Source organism: Trichomycterus rosablanca, chromosome 8 (assembly GCF_030014385.1).
Source record: "Trichomycterus rosablanca isolate fTriRos1 chromosome 8, fTriRos1.hap1, whole genome shotgun sequence".
In the NCBI taxonomy this organism is placed as follows: domain Eukaryota; kingdom Metazoa; phylum Chordata; class Actinopteri; order Siluriformes; family Trichomycteridae; genus Trichomycterus; species Trichomycterus rosablanca.
The window spans coordinates 34682536-34699602 of NC_085995.1; the positions used below are offsets into that span (position 1 = coordinate 34682536).

The 17067-nt window shown below is 37.7% G+C and overlaps 2 protein-coding genes across 2 annotated transcripts; one reads left to right on the forward strand and one right to left on the reverse strand.

The window, feature by feature from the left end:
• Positions 1-257: 257 nt before the first annotated feature.
• atp6v1e1a (ATPase H+ transporting V1 subunit E1a) lies at positions 258-7892 on the reverse strand. Its single transcript, XM_063000778.1, has 9 exons — positions 7730-7892; positions 6071-6136; positions 5869-5978; positions 5713-5779; positions 4550-4639; positions 4006-4074; positions 3775-3869; positions 3080-3167; positions 258-476 (listed from the first exon to the last, which is right to left on the reverse strand). The coding sequence occupies exons 1-9, from the start codon at positions 7760-7762 to the stop codon at positions 414-416; spliced, it is 681 nt and encodes a 226-aa protein (XP_062856848.1). The 5' UTR covers positions 7763-7892; the 3' UTR covers positions 258-413.
• Positions 7893-10560: 2668 nt separating this feature from the next.
• Positions 10561-16949, forward strand: cpa4 (carboxypeptidase A4). Its single transcript, XM_063000111.1, has 11 exons — positions 10561-10639; positions 11309-11390; positions 11486-11620; positions 13133-13231; positions 13320-13421; positions 13502-13603; positions 13722-13832; positions 14840-14930; positions 15519-15718; positions 15868-15952; positions 16716-16949. The coding sequence occupies exons 1-11, from the start codon at positions 10575-10577 to the stop codon at positions 16901-16903; spliced, it is 1260 nt and encodes a 419-aa protein (XP_062856181.1). The 5' UTR covers positions 10561-10574; the 3' UTR covers positions 16904-16949.
• The last annotated feature ends 118 nt before the right edge of the window (positions 16950-17067 follow it).

The window sequence follows — 17067 nt, forward strand, 5'->3', positions numbered from 1 at the left end:
TACCCTCTGTAATTCTAGCCAAAATAAATAAGTAAAGACAAACCAATAGCATTGTGTCCCAAACCACGTCAGCAAGTCTGTGTTGCATTATTTAAGAACAAAATATGGGTAAAGGCACAAACAGACCTTCAGTTCATTATAATCAGTGACTTAGATTCAGTCAATGTGATTAACTACATTTAATACAAGTGGAAGAATAAACTAAAGTATTTCTTTACATTCTGGTTCTAAACAAAACTGTCTGAGATGAACAAGTACAAAATCACTTACACTTTTTATTCCAGTCCCTTTATCAAGAGAAAAAGAAATAAACAAGTTATAAAATTCAAATGAGAAAAATATAAGTTCTTGCACGCCTTGCATAGTTTATTAAGTTCAACTCCTGTCCTTTTTACTTCTTTGGTCACAGCATGTTAGTCCATAAACTTGCGGTTTTGGTTAGCACCAAACAGAGCAACTCGGATTTCAGGCATCATCTGCAAATGAGAAGTAGACAAGTCAGACAGACAGCATAAAAAACATGACGGTTAGCATGAGATCAAGTTATTAAGCATCATCATCAAACCAGTAAACATTGTTGAGGATACAGTTTTGGCTGCTCCCATATTTAGGGGTTGCCACAGCAGATCTGGTCCACATACCAGAATTGGTACAGTTTTTACATTGGATGCCCTTCCTGACACAAGCCTCCTATTTCTTTTTTCTATTTCTTGGTACTGGCACTGGAAACACACTGATAAATACACCTCCCAATGGCTAGGCTGTTATGGACACCCACTTTGTCACTTTGTTCAAAAAGAACACTCCTCACTGCAAGTTTGCAAATAATTTAGGACTACTGCAACTCTCTCCTGGCAGGTGCTCCTATGTCCACTATAAAACTCTGTAACTGATTTAAAATGCAGCTGCTGGCCTGGTTTTTAACCAACCTAAACACTGCCACATCACCCCACTGCTGCATTCTCCTCACTGGCTTCCTGTAGCTGCACACATTCAGTTTAAAACACTCAAGCTACCTTCGAGGTCTAATCAAACCCCGCTCTGTAACAACCAACCTCCGAGCCACTACTCTCGCTCAACTTCTACGCAAAACTCAAGAATGAGAAGCATCAAAGCTCTTCTCTGTACTTGCACCCAAGTGGTGGAACAAACTTCCTCTGTCTGTCCAAGCATCTGAGTCGCTCTATGTCTTTAAAACAGTGGTCCCCAACCACCAAGCCGCGGTCCGGTACCGGTCCATGGGCCGCACAGAAAGAATGAATAATTAGAGATGGCTAGAAAAGCAGTTTTCACTGCTTCTATTTCGGGTGTTATTGTCTTATTGTCACCCCTAGGTTGGAGCAGTGTCTCGTTCGTGAAATTATATCTTATATGAAACCGGTCCGTGGTGCCAAAAAAGTTAGGAAACGCTGCTTTAAAAGACGATTAAAAACCAAGCACTTAAGCTGACATGTACTTACTTACTAACGCTCTTATTCATTTCTTGCAAAAAAAAAAAGATTTATATTCTTGGACTTTTGTTTACTTAAACTAGAGTAAGGTAATGTCTACTATGGAAGCACTATGGTCTGCTAAATGCTGAAAATCTTTCACTGCCTACAATACATAATATTGTGAAAAGATTCAGGGAATCTGGAATAATCTCAGTCTGTGTTGGGCAAGGCCAGAAACCCCTGGTAAATGTCCATGACCCTGAGATGGTACTGCATGAGAAATATTCATGTTCCTGTAATAAATATAGTCACATATATGGGCTCGGGAGTACTTGCTTGGTACTGGGGTTGTCTAGACTGTTGAGCAGCTGAAGGGTGACTGTAAACATGCCCATGTCCCTTTTTGTGTGTTTCAGGCATCAAATTTAAATTTTATGAAAATGATCATTTCCTTTTACAAACTACCATTAAGTTGCTTGGTGAAAACATTTAAAATCTTTTTACGCTTTTGTCAGTTAAATAAAGTTTTGAGAGAAATAACAAATGGCAGAATCTCTTTTATTGCATCTTACAAAATGTCCTAATTTTTCCAGAAGTGGGTTTTGTAAATAACCTGTTTTACAGAAATAAGTCTGTCCTCTAGTGAACAGTTACTACCAGTAGAATCCACATCCTTCCTGTTTTATGTATTTTACTGTTTCCTAATCTACCTATTTAGAAATGGCAGATGACTTTGGACTTGAGCAAGCGATGTGTGTACTGCCTAGTATCATATATCATCTTTTTATTGGCTAATTTCAACATTTATTTTAATACTGCATCAAAGACACTCAGGGGGTCCTCTGTAAGAGTAAGAAAGCATCTAGTAATTTTAGAAATTAAGTTTTACTGCTTTATTTAGTGTAGAGTTGCAGTGCATCTGGTTACTCATTTACATTTTTGGCATTTAGCAGATGCTTTTATCCAAAGCGACTTACAGCTGTTACAGTATAGTGTCTAAGCAGTTGAGGGTTAACGGCCTTGCTCAAGGGCCCAACAGTTACAACCTGGTGAGGTCTGAACCAGCATCCTTTTGATTACTAGTCCAGTACCTTAACCACTAGGCTACAACCGCCCTACTCACTGGTTACTCACTGGGCACAATGCAGTTACTCACCCAACAACACTGCTTTACCTTGTACATTCATATCAATACAACACACACTTCCATGTCACTACTATGGTAGTGTCTTTGCAGAGCTAAACATGCATAATATCTGGTTACTGGGGGGTCCTATAGTGGTCCCTTTCAAGTAATAGATTGTGTAGAGGAGGGTAACAGAGATCCATCTATAAGCTAGTTGTAGCATTTACTACAAACTACTACTGAATGTATGCACAATGCAGGTGTATTTAATAAAGTGTCTGACTAAGTGTATAACTGTGCACAAAAACAAGTTTTAGACATCATACTGAACCTTGATTCTCAAATTAATTGCAGCTATGTGGGAGCTCAATGAAACAACAGTGATCAGGTCAGTTTATCCCAATTCTGTTAGTTATTGACTTGATTCTGTATCTTACAACAGGTAATGTGGTGACCTTTTCTAATAATTTTAGTAAAAGCATCACATCTCTCAGTCTCTACATTACCAAAACATTTGTACCTGCTGAGCAAGAAGATCCAGTCTGCTCTCCAGTGTGTTGGACACTTTGATCTTCCCGTTAGCATTATACACCTCCACACCGCCAGATCTGCACAAAAAACATTTATACTTCATTACTCCACAGCTCAGAATGGCCAGACGTGCCATTCTTCTGAGAGGGAAGCTCCCCTCTCCGCCAACACACAACTGGTGGCTCCAGGAGCTTTTGAGTAACGTCAAACTGGAGAAGCTGCGTGCTTACAGATTGGGTTCACTACAAACATTTCATAAAACCTGGTCGCCTGTCCTTAATACCATTGCGGATTACTGCATCACCCCTGAGAAGAGGAGAGATCCCCCCCCCCCCACACACACACAAATAATTGTGGGGGTTTTTTTATTTATATTTTTTTACTATTATTTTTTTATTATTTACCTATTTCAATTTAATTGTTTATTTACTTGTTATTATTAATATTATTTTTATATATACAGGGTTGCTTTACTTTCTTACAGTCTCTGTTGTTGAATAAACGTATTGTCAATCTATTTTTTATCTCTTGAAATGTACTGCATGCTTTGGTTTGACATAAGAAAATCTCAATAAAGAAAATGGTTATAAGAAATACGAAGCCCAAATCATCTTACAATACACATTCTAAGTTACACAATTCATTAAGAAAACAGAGCTGAAGAGCAAAGAGGTGATGACTTACAAATCAGGTGAGAGAAAATGATCCTTGTCAATGTGGACTTCAATTTTACTCTTCACTGTTTCTTTGTAGATGGCAATATTTTTTTGGACAGCAGCCTAAACAAGAAGGCAAATAAATGTAATGGGGTAAATAAAGCACAATGCTACCCACCTGTGATGGCTGTACAAACTATCAGTTATCATACGAACTTCATGACAGTTTTATAGAACATAAATAATGAGTAGCGCTGACCTCCACCATGGCCACGTCTTCCTTTCGGCAGCGGATTGTTACCTTGGGCTCAAGCAGCTGATAAAAGCCCTGATAAAAATAAGATGGAAATACTGTAATTCTGTACTGTTATATGGTAATACATTTTGTACTGGTCACAACTGTAAAAGTTTCATTGGATAAAAGCCTCTGCTAAATAAAGATGGTGTAAATGTCGTGTATATAAATGCAATACATAAACAATAACTTTTGTCACATTCATTGCTACATTGACATTGAAGCCTAGTGGTTAAGATACTGGACTAGTAATCAGAAGGTCGCTGGTTCATGCCCCACGACTGCCAGGTTGCTGCTGTTGGGCCCTTAAGCAAGGCCCTTAACCCTCAATTGCTTAGACAATATACGGTCACAGTACTGTATGTCGCTTTGGATAAAGGCGTCTGCTAAATGCTGAAAATGTAAATTTGTCATATTATGTTTCCTTGAGTAATATAATTACAAGGCTTTGTTTACTAAGAAGTGGTGTCACTGATATTAGTCAGTAATAAAATAATAAAGCTTATACCTGTAGTATTAATCCTTCTAGCAGAGATGAGTACTGGGATGGGTCTTTGGCGATCTCTGCTAACCGTTTACGTGCCTCGTTTAAAAGATCCTACAAAAGTAAAATTTTGATGGAGTGTAAACAAACAATTTTTTTCTAATTTCAAAGAAAAACTCAACTGAAGTTTTTAAAATAATAGGGATTCTACAAACTAAATCAAAGTATTTTAAGAGTAAAGACAGAAGTGCAGTGAAATGTTTACATCTGCTAGTAGGAAACATTTATATCATGACAGTCTTGACCTTTCTTTGCTCAGATAAATAAATCCAACAGCGCTCTGTCTAAAACATGCTCAAGATTAAATCTTCTGCAAATACATTACAACCTCTACGTCTTGCGCAGGTGAAAAGAAGCGGTCAGGAGTGGTGGTCTGCAGTAGTAGAGGCTGATATGTAAATTGGGTAAACTGGGAATAATGCATTTAAAATACTTACAGCAACCTATTAATTCGGTGTTGTAGAAAAATCCATAAAGTCATTTAATAATGAAGTACTGATGACCTCTCTGTGTTCATATAAACTGTGGTAGTTTGACTGCACCCCACTGCAACATACATGAAGCAGTGATCTCTTCCCAAGGTAAGAAAGAAAACCCAAACTGTAAGCTTTTGCTAAGAGGAATCGGGAATGCGTACATGTAATCCAGGAACCACCACCACCACAGGTCTGTAATTACTTAAAATATTGTAAAAATATTGGAACATGGCTTTAAATCGCCTTGCCTTTACTGTGATATCAAGTTTATTAGACTGCAGCCAGGTTTATTAGACTGTAGTGTTCCAGCGGTTTTCATTACAGATAATATGATAAACTCAACAATTTAAGTCCTTGAAAAATAAAGTCCCCTAGTTTTTGGCACTAATGACAAGCAAGTAAGCACATTTGTGAAGTTAACCATGTCGATTCCTTTGTACAAAGGGTCAGACAAAAAGCCATTTTTACTCGTAAACTCAGACTTTTGACTCCCACAGTACATATGACCTTATAAGTATTTGTAAACTTTGGACCTTAATTGTATATGTGCATCAGTAAGCCAATCCTATTTTTACTTAGCATTTCCAAATGCAATGCGTCTTTATTATTCAATAACCAACAACTTTAGAAACACAAACTGGAGGTTTATACCATGATCCAATCATCCCGAGCCTTAAGCACCTGCAGTCTGGCCTGGTTAAACAGATTGGACATCTGACTGCAAAGATGCAAAGAAAGAGTTCAGTAAGGTTTGGGAAAGATGGGAGAAAAAACCCACAGTGATTTCAGAAGGTTAAACTAACTCACATTTTCTTTTGCTGCTCAATCTGCTTCTCTTTCTTTTCATAGTACTCCATTATTTTGAGCCTCTGAGTCTGCACAAGGCGCCCCTTCTCAATGTTAAATTCTTCCTCTGCCTGCAAGACAAAATGAACACCAGTTGAAAACAAGGACATTAGACCACTAGGTAAAATTAGTTCTTGAACTAATAATAGCACAGTAACGTTACCTTTGCATCAATTTCCTCTGCCTTCTCATTGGCCTCTTGCTCTATGAAGGCCATCATGTGTTTAATCTAGAAAGAGATGATCTGTTAATTAGTACAGTCTGGTGGAAAAGTCAAATGACATCGTATTATGAAGCTTGTCATTGTGAATTTGACAAATACTGTGCATGCATGCATACAAAAAGGTTAAAGGAGGTTGTTTTGCAAAGCTTACCATGGACTATCATTTTAACCCTTATTACTAAGGAATGTCCCAATCCCACATAAATTTTTTTAATGCATTTTCTCCCCATTTTCCTCCCGATTTAGCGCTCTCCATTTTTTGTTCCGCTGCTGAGAGATACCAGATTGCATCCAAGGAGAGCACATCGCTTTACACTCCTCTTCCGACACATCCACACTGCATTCTGCACAGGCGACTCTTCCGCAAATCAGGGTACTTACACAGCGTATGAAGACCCCCCACACATAGTCCGGCCCCCACCCTGCAGATACGGTGACCAATTAGTATCTGCTGCAGGCACTGCCAATTATGCCCGCTACATGGCGACGAGCCGACCGGTGGCAACACCGAGTTTTAAACCGAGGAGTTCAGAAACACACATACATTTTTAATATTAGAAAAGGTCTGAAAAGCAATCCAATCCTTTGCAAGCATTACATGTAAAATGGTTAAGATGTGATGACAGTGGATTGTAAACTTTACAATCTGAGGAATGCCGAGAGAACTCAGCAGCGCTTCTGGGTTTCAGAGATGCATTTCTTGATGCAGTTAAAAACTGTCCTTCACGTGGCTATATTTGTCATATTAGTATGATGCAAAGCTTTTTCAATCTATTTTCCCCACATCTGTGGAATAAGAGTAAGTACATTGGACAATCACTTTGACCCTTTTTACTAAGGGATGTCCCGATCACACCTACATTTTTAATATTACGAAAGGCCTGACAACCTCACAGTTACCAGTCTAATCCTTTACAAGCATTACATGTAAAATGGTTAAGATGTGATGACAGTGGATTGTAAACTTTACAATCTGAGGATGAATCAGACCGAGAGAACTCAGCAGCGCTTCTGGGTTTTAGAGATGCATTTCTTGATGCAGTTGTAAACTGTGTTAAGTGACAATGGTTTTCTGAAGTACTCCTGCCTTCACGTGGCTATATTTGTCATATTAGTATGATGCAAAGCTTTTTCAATCTATTTCTCCCACATCTGTGGAATATGAGTACATTGGACAATCTTTTTGACCCTTTTTACTAAGGAATGTCCCGATCCCACCTACATTTTTGATATCTCACAGTTACCAATCCAATCCTTTGCAAGCATTACATGTAAAATGAATCAACTCTGATGACAGTGGATTGTAATTTTGTTTTAATTTCCAATTCTTGTATTAAGCCAGTCAGCATCACACATGCATATTACAAAATGTGGATCGTTTAATTATGTAATAAACCTAAATAATATAAATTAAAATATAATTTAAATTACTTTTGAGGTTTTTGAGTTTTGCATGCAATAACAAATCAGCATAATGGTTACTCATAAGTATTGTGGACTTTCCTCTGCCATCAGATATCAGTATTTAGTTTGTTTTATTATTTAGTGACATGTTCATGTACACAGCTGCAGTTACAGTGTTAGCAAAGTTTATCTCACCTGTTTCTGAACATCGGCGTCACTGAGAGCCATGATTGTTTCCTACTGCAGAAAAGCTACGACAAAAGATGAAAAAGTGAAAATAATTAAAAGTTGTTTTTTTTTAAGAAGACCGTTAAAGCGATTAAACTTTATTTGTTGAGAGCAGCTATGCTAATGCTGACAGTACACAGAGCGCTGTCAGGTGACCGGTAGAGATGAGTGTTATCACGTGACATAAAGTAGGCGGAGTTTAACCGTGAAGGCTGGGTGACAACAGGTTCAGGCCAGCAGATTCAGACTAGTGCCGTAGATAGGGAGTTGCGACACTCCTTCATCTCGCCGCTACGCGGTCACGTGGTTCATGTGACCCTCCAATAGTTCCAAACAAACCCGGCGCTGTCATGTTCTCCTATGGGACAGGCAGCAGGGAATGAAATATTAAACGGCAAATAATAAACATTTGTACAATTTCTGGGTATTTTCAACTGCGTTTACATTTACTGCATCTGCTTTAATGTCAATTTGGTATATAAAGTGGAAGACTGATGTTTATAATGACTTGTTAATAGGTCGTTCTTGTTAACACACAGTACATTATATTAGCATACATTACATAATGCCATATCATTAAGTAGTAGAGACAATATACAGTACAGACATTAAAGAGTTTTTTTATGTTTTGTTTTTAACATAAATTAACATCCCTTCACTTTCCTGAGGATTCATAATAATAATCATTTTGGCTAAACACTAAGTCATGTGCTGGATTCATAAGGTTTACCTGCACTGAATGAACAGATTGATAAACACAATACCGTACCAAAAACATTATAGTGCAGGTACATGAAATAGCTTCATTCATCTCTTATTTCATGAGTGATTAATTATTGATTCCTGCATGTAATACATTAATTAATTCATTATGAATATGCACTAGTTCATTTTGTCTAATGTAAGTGGTGGTCAAGGTACACAAACCATGTAGTTGAGTTAAAGTAGAGATATCCAAGGTAACATATTACTCCAGTAAAAGTAGTAGTAAAAGTAAAAATACTCTTTACCTCCACTTGAGTAAAAGTACTAAAGTATTTACCTTCAAATGTACTTAAGTATGAAAGTAAAAGTAGCATGATTTATTATGGCTCTAATGTTTTATGATCATTTCTGTAACAAGACTCTTGATTAATCAACTCATTTTAGGTAAAAAGACTCTAGTGTCATTAATTAAGCTTAACTGAAGTTAAATTCGGTTATACCTATTAATTAAGATAAACATGTAACATTTAGTGCTGAGCAAGTGCTCAACAATAACAGGATGAAGTATATTAATGACATCAAATTCATTATTTTTTTAAAACAAAGCAACATACAGCTGAAAATGCTTGCTAAGTAGTGAAAATGAATGGGGCTCTATGGGTTGTTTGGAACTTTTGAGCAGCCCACGATGCGGAAGCTGCGCAGAAAAAATGTCCCGCCCGCTTCACAACGGTTCCCTATGGGAGTGTCGCCATTATGTTCTCTCTACCGCTCTTGTGCCATTAGCGCATGCGCAGACACTTCACGGGTGTTCGGACGGTCCACCAGTGTTGCCACTTCTCGAGATTTTCCCCAAGATCTTGGGATATGGGGGATCGACTTGGGTTTTGGGGATCCCAAGTAATCTTGGAATTTTCAATTTGCACTCAAGCAATTAAACGTATGTAATTGTATGGCCTCCAGTCATAAATTAGGAATGACAAAGCTAAATAATAACCTTTGGTTGTCTCTGGCCATTTATACAGCTACTGTACATTTGCTTCTTTGCTTACTTACACTTTCTTGGACGCGAGTTAACCTCATAAAAACAAAACAGTCAAACAAAATGAAGTGTCGCACAGCTACGGACAGAATTCTGGCAAAACAGGCAATTGCAGAGCAGATTGTCATTTATGGACTACCCCCAAGTCCCTTGTCGAGGATGTCATGGAGGGAAGATGCCATTCACGATACACTGAACAACAGAAACAGCAGCAGCATTTTGAAACAATTAATGTTGTTACTGGACTTTCGGAGTCCAATAGTGATAGAGAATCAGATTAGACAGGACACTCTCTGGGTTTAAAAGACATTAATATATTTTTTTTAATATTGCAATTTGTAAATATTAATACTGATAATGATCCTGCTTATTTAGGATTTTTGTTTTGTGAATAATTGTGAAAATATGTTATATAAATCTTCACAATTTTGTCATTTTCAGTTATTTGGGATTTTTAGTACAATCTTGGGATTTTTGTGGCAAGATTTTAGGAATTCTTAAAATGGAGAGGTTGAAGTGCTACTGCAGGAATTTAGTTTTGTTTTTTAATTTACTAGACAGTGTACTTAAAATAGTAACTTTACCATTGGCAAATACGTTATTTAGTACACTTTTTAGAGTAAAATGCTCTATTCTGCTTCATGTTTAGCTTACTAAGGGTAAATGTTTCAGTTTGGGGAAGAATTTCATGTACATTACAATGCACTCCTAATACTTTATTTTTTTTAAAACTTTTTTTGTTTTCTGATTGTCTCTACTACCTTTAGTCCTAGACATTATGCATTCCCTGTAGTCACCTACCCCATTCCAACTTCTATGGTGCCAGTTGATTTACTAATCAGCTTCAGTTTACTTCAGCTTCATGTATGGGAAACAGGTTGCAACACCCAGCTGGTATTTGGAAACAGCCATGTCAAGGCTGTCTTGTATCACAGAAAAAAAAGGGAAACTGGCTAACACTTCCCTTATAATAGTACTGAGAACTGAACATGTGTTCGATAGACTATAAAAGCTCTGAAAGTCAACAGAAAACCTGTAAGTGGAAGCATTTCAGTGAGAAAGACCATGAGAGTCTGGCTAGCTGTTTTTGCCCTTTTTGTGGCCGCACATTGCCGCAAGGTCTTTATTGGGTAAGTTTAAGTATGATTCATAAAGAACAGTCTGGCAAAATTGCAGTTTACAAAGTTGGTGTTGCACAGCAACATGAGTTCTGGGTATCTGGGTTGGATTCTCACCTCTGGTCACTGTCTGAGAGGGGTTCTGCTTGTACTTTATGTATCAGCATGGGTTTTCTTACAGGTTCTTCAGTTTCCCCAATTCTCCAAAAACATTTAGTAGGTGGACTGGCTTCGTTGATGAGTGTGTATTTCCCTGCAATTAACTGATGCCCTGTTCAGGGTGTATTTCTGTTTTGGGCTTAGTGTTTCAATGTGAAGCACTAAGGTTGATTGGGTACTCCAACACTGGGAGGCAGCAGGAAACCAGAGTACCTGTAGGATACCGTTGAAGATATGCAAAACTTTTAATAGACAGTGATGAGTGGGTAAAAATCGAACCCCAGCTCCCAGAACCCTTGAAGCTATGTGACACCTACTTTTTTAGCTGTGTCAATGTACAATGTAGTAGAGAAACTATAGTTATGTAGAATACCAGTGTGGTTTAGAAATGCTAGAGCATTTACAGAGACAACTGTGCACATGTTAGTAAATTAATTAAGACAGTTAAATATTATACAACAAAATATTTTTGGAAATAAAAATGTAATTTAGAACCTCATTTTAACGTTTTACTCCCAACAGAGACCAGGTTTTTAGAATTAATGCAGAATCTGAGGAACAAATTCAGCTCTTGAAGAGGTTAGAGGAGGATTATGTATCAAAGGTATGGCTGCCTCTACCAAGTGTTGTGATATATAATTACTGCCAGAAAGCTAGAAAAATCATTGACATATATTAACTAATTCTATTGCCATTTAGCTGGACTTCTGGACTCATCCTGTCTCAACAGACCTGCCTGTGGACATTCATGTTCCATATACCAGCCTAGGAACTGTCAAGACCTTTCTTCAGCAAAACAAGATCCCATTTCATGTCATGATCAATGATTTGCAGGTAAAACATAACTTGATGAAAGCAAAAGAGAATATGAATATTTGCTATATAATTATTTGCTATATGGCCAAAGTATGTGAAGATCCCTCACCAATTCCCTTTTTAACAGGTGTATAAAAATCAATAAAAACAAAATGAATTAATGGAATAAAATGAAAAACAAGTAACTGATCTCACAAATGCTCTTTTTAGAGATCGCCCTTGCAGAAGAGAGGAGCCTGATATGTCAGTAAAAAGGGGCTCTGTATTAATGCCCATGGTTTTTCAATCGGGTATCAAAAAAGCTCATGGCCAGCTGTCCACATACCTTTAGCCATATAATGTATTTAGGATAAAGTTTTAAGTTTTCATTTTTAAATTTTACCCTAAAGCCCTTTTTAAAGATTCTTATTACACTGTCTGAACTAGCAAACCCTTTCACAACACTGGGCCATAGTGTACCAAATGCCTTCTGAGACAAGGATGCAAATACTAGACACAACTCTACACCAGTCAGTGCCAGTTTCTTACTGAAAGACTTACAACAGAAGACTATGCTTTTAACAGTAGAAGTCACTTCTGCTAAGACAAGAAGTCTAATCAACATTTGTCTTTTGCCATCCTCCCTTCTCTCTCTCAGAGACAGCAGTATTAGGTCTTCTTGTTGATGTCCCAGCATTAGACTGCTTCACTACTTGATTAAGGGGGCAGCACGGTCACCTCACAGCAAGAAGGTCCTGGGTTCGATCCCCAGGTGGGGCGGTCCGGGTCCTTTCTGTGTGGAGTTTGCATGTTCTCCCCGTGTCTGCTTGGGTTTCCTCTGGGTGCTCCGGTTTCCTCCCACAGTCCAAAGAGATGCAGTCAGGTTAATTGGAGATACAAAATTGTCCATGACAATGAATCTTGTGTAACGAGTAACTACCGTGTCTGTCATGAATGTAACCAAAGTGTGTAAAACATGACGTTAAAATCCTAATAAACAAATAAACAAACTACAGTGGACCCTTGACTTACGAATTTAATTGCTTCCAAAGGGTTGTTCTTAAGTCAAAATGTTCATTAGTTAAACCTATTTTTCCCATAAGAAATAATGTAAATAGAATTAATCCGTGCCAGACCTCACAACCCCCCCCCCATCTAACCTTTCTATATATATAGAAAGAGAGACGGTCGGAGTCAACTCGTTCGTGACGTCACGTGTTTCACGAATTTCGGTTCGTAGTACGAAATTTGTTCGGACGTTAAGTTGAAAAAGATCGTTCGTAACCCAAAATGTTCGTATGGTAAACCGTTCGTAATTCTAGGGTCTACTGTACTTGATTACCTTTATAAACACATTTTAACTGAACAATTCATAATAGAATAAGTTGTGTTTTGCATAGATTATTTAGTTTTCAACAACTGCTCTTAGACTTACATGTTTTATAGACTTTTTTGAATATTTCTTTTAATAAAGCAAAACATTAAAATTGTTAAAGTATTTTAGAAAGAATGAATGCTTTTTAATAATGAATATGATTTGATGTGTATCAGGACCTCCTGAATGAGGAGCAGAAAGATTTGGTGAAAAATGCATTGAACCAGCGTAGTGCAAAGAATATCAACTTTGCTGCATACCACACTCTGGAAACTGTGAGTACCCATTCAGAAAACATACAGACTAATACAGTTATCCAAACATACCCCAAAGTCACCCCAAAATATAATATTATATTTACAGATCTACAAATGGATTGACTCCCTGGTGGCTGATCACCCTAATTTAGTTTCTAAACTGAATATTGGCAACTCTTATGAGAATCGTCCCATGTATGTACTGAAGGTAAGAAAACTATTTATGTTTTTTAATACTGTTGTGTTATTTTCTAAATGTACTAAATGTAAAATTAAGTATGCTTTCAGTTCAGCACTGGAGGAAGCAAACGACCTGCAATCTGGGTTGATGCTGGAATCCACTCCAGAGAATGGGTCTCAGTGGCCTCCGCTGTGTGGATGGCTAACAAGGTTAGTGATTTACTGGGATAATGTTACATGTTACATGTTTTTCCTCTATATATTCAGACATTTTCTGTAATAAAATAGGGAAAACACTTTACGCTTTAAATCCTTTTACATTCTGTAGATGGCCACAGATTTTGGAGATGATCCTTCTATTACCTCTCTTCTGAGCCAAATGGATGTTTATCTGCTGATTGTGACCAACCCTGATGGCTATGTCTACACCCACACAAATGTAAGTAAACCCATACCTATTTAAGTGTATATATATATATATATATATATATATATATACATAACATTAAAACCACCTCCTTGTTTCTACACACACTGTCCATTTTATCAGCTTCACTTACCATATAGAAGCACTTTGTAGTTCTACAATTACTGACTGTAGTCCATCTGTTTCTTTGTTCCCCTTTTCACCCTGTTCTTCAATGGTCAGGACCCCCACAGGACCACTACAAAGCAGGTATTATTTAGGTGGTGGGTCATTCTCAGCACTGCAGTGACACTGACATGGTGGTGGTGTGTTAGTGTGTGTTGTGCTGGTATGAGTGGATAAGACACAGCAGCGCTGCTGGAGTTTTTAAACACCTCACTGTCCCTGCTGGACTGAGAATAGTCCACCAGCCCAAAATATCCAGCCAACAGCGCACCGCGGGCAGCGTCCTGTGACCACTGATGAAGGTCTAGAAGATGACCAACTCAAACAGCAGCAATAGATTAGCGATCGTCTCTGACTTTACATCTACAAGGTGGACCAACTAGGTAGGAGTGTCTAATAGAGTGGACAGTGTGTGGACACAGTATTTAAAAACTCCAGCAGCATTGCTGTGTCTGATCCACTCATACCAGCACAACACACACTAACACACCACCACTATGTCAGTGTCACTGCAGTGCTGAGAATGATACAACACCTAAATAATACCTGCTCTGTGGTGGTCCTGACCATTGAAGAAGGGGTGAAAGCAGGATAAAAAGGTATGTAGAGAAACATATGGACTACAGTCAGTAATTGTAGAACTAAAAAGTGCTTCTATATGGTAAGCGGAGCTGATAAAATGGACAGTGAGTGTAGAAACAAGGAGGTGGTTTTAATGTTATGGCTGATCAGTGTATATTCACCATTCATTTGCAGGGCTTTGATTATGGATTGGGATATAATACATAATTGTGACCTTTATGTGGTTGCTATTTGTTTATGAAAAGATTCATTTTACCATTTTTACTTCTCAGGATCGCATGTGGCGTAAGACTCGCTCTATCAACCCTGGTTCCATCTGCCGTGGTGTCGACCCCAACAGGAACTGGGATGCTGGCTTTGGTGGTAAGTTGTTAGCTGTGGTTATATCATTAAAATGATGTGTAGAATTCATTTTATTGAATCTTTTTAACCTGGTCAGGGTCACGACAAGTCTAGTTCCAAATCAGGCATAAACAGTCCTGGGACATGGTGTCAATCCATTGCAGGGGTTCGGCCATCACCCCCTCAGACATAGCCAATCATGTCGGTAAAGTCGCTCGGCCAGCCAATCACACCACTGAGATTCAAACCTGGGTCTCGAAAAATTTACCACTGCGCCACTCGAGTGCACTGTGGGAGTTTATATTACATTTATGTAGATATCTTAGCTAGTTTTGCTATATAAACATCAATACAAGTACACTATGTAAATGTGAATGAGAACAGTTTAACTGTGACATCTATTTTTTTAATTAACTTGTTAATTAGCGTTAACCCGTTAATTAATGTTAGTATATTTTATTTAAGTTTTCTTAAATGTTTTTGTAGTTTTACTTTTTCTTTTGACTAAGTATAAAACAACTGACAACCACTTCCATAACCTGTAATGATCATTATTCTTATAAGTGCATATAGTTTCTGACTATACATTGACCCTGCATGCCCTTCCAGGTCCTGGTGCAAGTAACAACCCATGTTCTGACTCTTACCATGGCTCATCTGCACATTCTGAGATTGAAGTGAAGAATATAGTGGACTTGGTCAACAGCCATGGCAACTTCAAGGCCTTTATCTCCATCCATGCCTACTCCCAGCTCCTCATGTACCCATATGGTTACAGCTGTACTGCTGTCTCTCACCAAGCTGAACTGGTAAGCTTTTGAAACAAGAATAGTAGGAGTTTTACTGTTTTTGTTTATAATGTTTGGTGTTTATATTAAAAAAATATGTGTAATTTGTCTATTTCTTAGCTTTTCTGTGGTCTATGTTTATCATTTTTCCTCATATTTTGTTTTTGTAGGATTTAGTGGGCAGAAAGGCTGTGAAGGCTCTCAGCTCTTTATATGGAACTAGCTACAAAGTTGGAAGCATCTGCAAAATCATCTGTAAGTGCACATACCCTGCAGAGGTGTCATTATTCTACATTATAAATTGTAGTGTCTTCAAGAATTTGCTATCTTGTAGGCAACATAATTCATGCAGATTTGATGAGTTCTGGCAATATTATGCCAATTGCCTGCAGCTGCAGAGAAATGTCACATTTGTTCATAGAAAGTTAAAACAAATTCAAAGCAAACTGATGTCTAAACAATTTACATTAAAGTAGAGAAAACTTTAGCAGCCTTTACTTACCGCAAAGTAAAGCTTAATTAAATGAGGATATTTTCACCAATGTTCCAGCAGCACCAAATATATAGCAGTCCTGTTTTTGGTGTTTTTTATTATATCTGTTCATCAGGCCAGTTTGGGATAACAATCATTGCTCCATATACTTTTTCATTAATTCAGTCGAACTAGCCCTACTTATATGGGCACGAAGAAATTGTTTAAAGGTGCATTGGGTCAAATTTTCAAGCAATTGGTGAACTTCTTGACACCACCTCACATTCATTGTCATGTATGTATTTCTGGTTTCATTTATACTTAAAAATAAGTTTGACAATATACGTATATTCCAATCCCCTTCTCAAATTGAAAGACATTTTTTAGCAAAATGTTTAATTATTTGAAAAGTGACTGCAGAATAAAGCATTGTAATGCACAGTACAATAATTAATATGTAATAAATATGAATATTTTCCCAAATTTTTATTATACAATTTTATGTGTCTTATTGTGTTATGTGTGTTGTTTATTCTGTTACTTTAGATCAAGCCAGTGGTGGAAGCATTGACTGGACTTACAACACTGGCATCAAATACTCCTTTGCCTTCGAGCTGCGGGACACCGGCCGCTATGGCTTCCTCTTACCTGCCAATCAGATCATTCCAACAGCATCTGAGACATGGCTGGCTCTTAAATACATCATGGAATATGTTCGTGATCACCCTTATTAGGTAAAAAAGTAATGTGAAGCATCTGAAATAAAGATAATCAAAATCACATCTGATCTTCCTGTCTTATGTATTTTTTTCATAAAATATCCTGAATCATGTGTGGTGGTATGTTGGAGAATTCTTCGAGGAATGAGGCAGTTTTACTAAACAGTTTGCATTCCAGG

Excerpts from the sequence above, each read along its gene's own strand:
- cpa4 (XM_063000111.1), top strand. The coding sequence starts at position 10,575 with ATGAGAGTCTGGCTAGCTGTTTTTGCCCTTTTTGTGGCCGCACATTGC. Across the intron at positions 10,640-11,308 it reads TGCCGCAAGGTCTTTATTGG|AGACCAGGTTTTTAGAATTA; the intron begins GTAAGTTTAAGT and ends TACTCCCAACAG. Across the intron at positions 13,604-13,721 it reads CTGTGTGGATGGCTAACAAG|ATGGCCACAGATTTTGGAGA; the intron begins GTTAGTGATTTA and ends TACATTCTGTAG.
- atp6v1e1a (XM_063000778.1), bottom strand. The coding sequence starts at position 7,762 with ATGGCTCTCAGTGACGCCGATGTTCAGAAACAG. Across the intron at positions 5,780-5,868 it reads ATTGAGCAGCAAAAGAAAAT|TCAGATGTCCAATCTGTTTA; the intron begins GTGAGTTAGTTT and ends GCATCTTTGCAG. Across the intron at positions 3,168-3,774 it reads CATTTTCTCTCACCTGATTT|ATCTGGCGGTGTGGAGGTGT; the intron begins GTAAGTCATCAC and ends TTTTTTGTGCAG.